The following is a 6,000-nucleotide window of genomic DNA, read 5'->3' on the forward strand; positions in this document are numbered from 1 at the left end:
ATAACTACTAATAAATATTTAAACTGATACATGTGTACACACTGGAATAGCGGAACAAACAAACAATAGAGGAATTTAGGGGATTTTCATTTTCAACCTGGATAGATTTTTATTTTTTGTTTTATAAAAAGTATTTACGTTACAAGAAGTCAAGAGAGACTGCCTATTTTGTTTTTCATAAAAAAAAACTTTATTTTCATGTTAAAAATGCACTTTCAATAAAGTATTTGGAACTCCGTTTCTACTGCATTATTTTTATGTTGAGATGGTGTTATCGGCAGCTGCTGAAAGTAACTAAAAAAGTAACTTTTAATCTAACTTAGTTACTTTTAAAATCAAGTAATCAGTAACGCAATTTAGTTACTTTTAAAACCAAGTAATCAGTAAAGTAACTAAGTTACTTTTTCAAGGTAACTGTGGCAACACTGTATGTAGGTCCCTGGCAGAAACATTCGACTTTAGAGGTTCCATTGTGCAGTACTATATAAATGCTTTTCAGCACTGCCATTTCATAATGTGATTATACAGTACCACAAGGCTTCACTTCATTTTTTTTCAACAAACAAATTTGCTCCTTTCCCCACTAGAAACTGAAGCAAATCTACACACTTGAATTCAAACCCTACGTGGTTTTTGTGAAACCCCCGCGTATTGAGGAGTTGCGCCTCACCAGGAGAAGAGCAAAGTTCATCTGTGATGAAGAGGACCCCAACCAAGTCAGAATGTTCTCGGTAACATATAAAATTTGCTGTGTGCAGTCAAGTGCACATCTTGGACAAGCATGGTGATGTACTGGTCACAAAACCCTGACACACCTTGCACATGAGGGACATTTAAGAGACGAGGGGGCTGCTTCATGGGTGGTATGCCTTTTATGAATTAATATTATAGTTCAAATGAGTGTGTTACTTTCTTCTATCGCACAATGATGTCATGTATATTTGTGCTGCAATTTAAGTGAGCAATATTTCATTCCCAGAAAAGTGGGTGTTTTCATATGACAGAAGTAATCCTGCTTTACTCCGTGCTCAGTCTGTGCATTTTTTCATCATCAATTCCGTTCAATGACGATGCCCACCTCTGCTTGGTGTGAAATGATCTCCGATCCTCAACTCTCACAAACTTGTCAAAACTTTTCCTTGACTTGCTACCAAAAGTAGCTACCTATCATTAAAATAGTAATTAAATGTGGTAATTGTATCATATTGTCATATAATGACATATTTGAGTTTTAGTGTATTGACTAGTGATAGACCAGCCGGGCCGATTGTCGATGCTGATATTTGGCATTTTGACAAACATTGGCACCGGCCTTTTTTCAGACTCTGAAGGCCAGTATAGCTGGTATCCCACTGAGCGGGGAATGCTTGCAAACGTAGCAAAATTTGGGTTTTCATCAGGATTTGTAAGATTTTCACAGACAGATTTTACTTGTCGAAAAGCAATTTTGAACATGCTCAGACAATTTTTCACTGTCTGCAAAGATCTTTTGAAACCTTTTACGAACCCTGACGAAATTCCAAAATTAGCTACATTCACATACATTTGTTGCTAAGTGAGATACAGTAACTTTTCATTTAAACATTATCATTATTTTTTTTATGTTTTTATTTTTATTTTTTATTTTTTTAATTTGTACTTTAATTTATAAAAGATGATGCTGACACTGGAAACAACCTACACTTTTTATTAGTGCTGTCAAACGATTAAAAATTTTAATCTGATTAATCACACTTTTATTAATCAGCTGTAGCGATAATTGGGTCGTCTTTTGGACGAATTAATAATCTGGACGTTACAGAGGTAAATTGTATTTACCTCAATAACCTCTGGGGCACCACGTTTGTTTTGCTTTGTATTAACAGGAGCAAACAACGACCAAAATCCTTCTTTTATCAGTCATTGATAATCTAAAGTCGCCACACTCGATATTCAGTGGTTCGTTGTACTAACAAAAGAATAATAATCCACTCGGAAACACAGATGACTTAGGCGGAATAAAGTTTATAAAACATGCATTTATTCACGATTGCTACACTACAGAATCAAAATACTGCCTATCTAACTATTCTACCGTCAGAAGAAAAGAAATAAAATAAAGCGAATGAAAATAAGGAAGGAATGCGAATGAATAAAGAAACAGGGAAAAGAGAAAATTTGACCTGCCAGATTTGTGATGTTTCAAACGTAAGTGGCACACAGTGGATACGCCGAGGTAGAAATCAAGCGCACTTACGAGCCCTGGAGTTGCGTAGCAACGAACAGAAGTGGCGGCCTTTTTGACAAGGGGGAAAAAAGAGTCAATGTTCGTTGAAAAATGCAAGGAAAAAAAAAGGTTTATTCCACAGGTTAGCGAGGGAGCCGCGCCAGGGGCCTGACGTAGTTGCGCGGCTCGTCCCTTGATTGGTTGGTCGACTTGGCGAGGTTGGTTCTGCTGGGCAGCTGTCCGAGCTCAGGTGTTGCAGCTCGGTCAGTACGCGCCTGCGTACGGGGAAGGCCAGCCGTTGGAGGTGAGCTAGCACCGCGGCGGGGCACCACCGACTAGCAGTTGAGGTGCTGAGCGGCTGAGGTGCGCAACCTTGAGTCCGGGGTACGTTGCAAGTGTACCCCGGGGCCGCGAAGGTCGGGCGGGTAAGCACCGATAGTGGAACAAAAAAAAATAAACAAAAAAAACCAAAAGAGTCTTTAGTCAGCGTTGCAGTTTGCACTTGCTTTGGCGTGGCGTGGCGCGAGGATCCGATCTCGTTAACGGATCCTGCCAGGAAAGAAAAAGCCACGTGGTTTGCAAGTTTCTTAGACAAAAGAGTTCGAGCAGCCTGGCTGGCCCACTTGCAAGTCGGGCCAGAGTTTTTTTGGAAGAGGCTTGTGAGAGCAGGAACAGGCAAGAGAGCAGGAGGGCAAAAAAAGAAGAGAGAAGAGAACGGGCAGTGGTCTGCTCGTGTTTTTATAGTCTCTGGGTGGGGCGAGCAGGTGAAGGCACACCCTTCTGTTCGCTCGCGCAGACTCTCAGAGGAAAATTATTAAAAAGATTAATAATTTGGCATTAAATTTGGTCAGTCTGGCAAATCAGTTTTCCCACACAACCCGTTTAACACACATTGTAATTAATGCATCATAAACTAACTTGTGAGGTAACTTCTACTTGTCTAATCTGACTGAACTGAGAGACATTGATTATCTTTCATTCTTTATGGAGTACACATGAAATAGGATGTTCATACACACAAAGATATAACATGAATCATTCGTAGTTCAGTTGTCTGTCAAGAATTATCATGATATAAATGTGTAAAATGCGGTTACTTATGTGAATTGTCACTAAGGATAGTTCCAAGTTTCGCCACTTGGAGGTGTTGTTGCTCCATCTAGACGTTCCAGGAAGGGCGAGGCGCCAGAGTATCCTTTTGTGATTGGTAAGAAGTCATGAACATTCCTTTGATCGGTCATTTGTGTATTCCAAACCATTGGAGCCATTTGTTCGGGCTCCGAGCAGACTGCTGGAAATACACTCCTTTGGCAGACGCATAAATTCCTTTGTCACCTGGTCAGCGGCTTCAAAAGAGTTTTGTTGGTGGCAAGGACCACCTGTAGAGCTGACCAGGCTGGATCCTGTCTGGGCATTGGCATATTCATGCACTGCAGAGAATTTGCTTCAAGAGAAGCAAACAAAAAAAAAATTAGAGGGTGGAATGGACCTAGGCAATAGTTGTTACACAGATAAATTACTTGTGTATTCTCCTAATATAAAATAAATACAAAATACCGTAGTATTTTGACATTAACGAATTTTATGATCTGAATGTCATTTGCAAACATTGATTAAATGCATGTACGTCAGGGGTGTCAAACATAAGGCCCGCGGGCCGGATCAGGCCCGCAAAGGGGTTTAATCCGGCCCGCGAGATGATTTTGTAAAGCTTGAAAAAAAAAAAAATAGTAATGTTGGATTAATTAATCAGCCGGCCACAATCAAAATATATAAAATTTGTAATTTCACAAGCAGTCCTCAGATGAGCAATGCAACTTGTACAGGGGAATCGTCCAGGATGTCATTATTTTACACACAACTTAAAGGTACAGTTTGTTTAATTACTATTATTATTATTATTATTATTATTTTTTTATTTTTTTTTTATTATTATTTTTTTTTAATCATAGACCAACAAACGTGTTAAATACGACACAAATTCAATTACTCGTAACACAAATAGATATGACAAGGATTAGCATCTTTATAATGTAATATAATATAATAATAATATAATAATAATATAATAGAATGTAATATAATGTTATAATAAAACAACTGCGCTACGCAATGCATTCTGGGAACAATATATATGCAACGCATGTGATTTAACACGTCCAGAACTCAGCGTTGCCGCGTTCCATTTGCATTTATATATATATATATATATATATATATATAGATATATATATATATTTTTTTTTTTTTTGGAACAATATCATGACAGTTGAGCTCCGTAATTTAGGGCTGGCCCACAAATAGCAAAAATCTGCGTATAATTTACGGCACCCGTTTTTAAGTTATATACCGTTATTTGACCGATGCGGCCCACTTGGTAATATATTTTCCTCCATGCGGCCCCTGAGCTAACATGAGTTTGACACCCCTGATGTACGCAATTGCATGCATGCGTGTATTGCTCAAAACGTAACAGCATCATATCAATTGGTTGCAATTCAGCAATTATTAATTAATGAATTAAATTCAAATTACTTTTGTTTTATCTAAAGTCGGGGTGTTTTTTAAAGCAAAATTTACCACCAAGCACACCAATTGGAGTCACCCCGCTCATCTTGGAACAACAGGCGTAGGAAATGCTGTGCATTGACCTAATCACTGACCTGCGCAGCCTTCAATGTAACCATCCACGGTTACATTCAAGGCTCAAGCGCGGTCAGAAAAAAAATAGTGTGATTAATCTGCGTTAATATGTGATTAATGCGTCATTTTTTTGTGATTAATTAATCTATTAACGCTTTAACTTTGACAGCCCTACTTTTTATTAAAAAAAAAATCTAAAAAAAAAAAAAAAAGAAATTAAGAAATTATGTTAAAATTATGCAAAATTATTTACAGTAGCAAATTTTAGGGAATCATTTACTTGCTTAATTTTTAATTTAGCGTTAACACATCCTGATGACCCTGGAAGCTCCCTTCAATATTTTATTTTTTATTTTTAAACAAAGATGTCTAATGCTTATATGTTTAAAATTAAAAGAAAAACCTTCAAAGCATTGAAAATTTGAAATGTTTTAACAAACATGCTTAATGGCGTTTAAACAAAGTTAATTTGTAAAATTTTGACAAATATTTTCTCTTTTACCGCAAATGAATATCGGCTTGAAATATCTATCAGCGCTGAGGAAACCATATCGGTCTATCGCTAGTATAGACACTGAAGTCTCCAACTGCCTAGACTTGATGACAACCCCATCTATCATCCTCATAACAAAATAAAGAGTCAAGTGTTTTCTTTCCACAGGAGGAAGATTTTGAAGATATGATTCACTTGGCCGAAACCATGGAGGCCCAGCATGGTCACATGTTTGACAAGGTGATCGTTAACGGAGACATCGCCATGGCCTTCAGAGAACTGAAGGCATACCTGCAGCGGCTTCAGGAGGCAGAAGTCCGCTGGATTCCTGCAGAGTGGCTTCGCTCTTCGCCAACGAAGGCGAGGAGGAGTTGTGGCCTTTTGGCCGGCTGGATTTGAACTCTCGGTCACTGGGGAATGTGGGGGTGTCATATTGCACACCGCCACTTCGAAAGTCGTGCTACAATTTCTGCTTGTAGTTTTATGTCTTATTAGGGCCCGAGCAGCGGCGGTGGCGGTGCCGCTGCGAGGCCCTATTGTTTTTCAAGGAATTCTTATTAGGGCCCGACCAGCGGCGGCACCGGCGGCGGTGTCGCTGCGAGGCCCTATTGTTTTTGTAGGAATTCTTATTAGGGCCCGAGCAGCGACCGCTGCGAGG

At 38.9% G+C, this 6,000-nt stretch overlaps 1 protein-coding gene across 1 annotated transcript in view; it reads left to right on the forward strand.

The window, feature by feature from the left end:
- The window catches only part of LOC144005948 (MAGUK p55 subfamily member 7-like), a 256,397-nt gene extending 250,656 nt beyond the window's left edge, over positions 1-5,741 (forward strand). Inside the window, exons 17-18 of the mRNA XM_077504465.1 lie at positions 588-731; positions 5,511-5,741. Coding sequence (XP_077360591.1) covers positions 588-731; positions 5,511-5,741 — 375 coding nt within the window. The remainder of the gene's footprint in view (positions 1-587; positions 732-5,510) is intronic.
- Positions 5,742-6,000: the final 259 nt, after the last annotated feature.

This window comes from Festucalex cinctus, chromosome 1, assembly GCF_051991245.1.
Source record: "Festucalex cinctus isolate MCC-2025b chromosome 1, RoL_Fcin_1.0, whole genome shotgun sequence".
NCBI classification, from domain to species: Eukaryota; Metazoa; Chordata; class Actinopteri; order Syngnathiformes; family Syngnathidae; genus Festucalex; species Festucalex cinctus.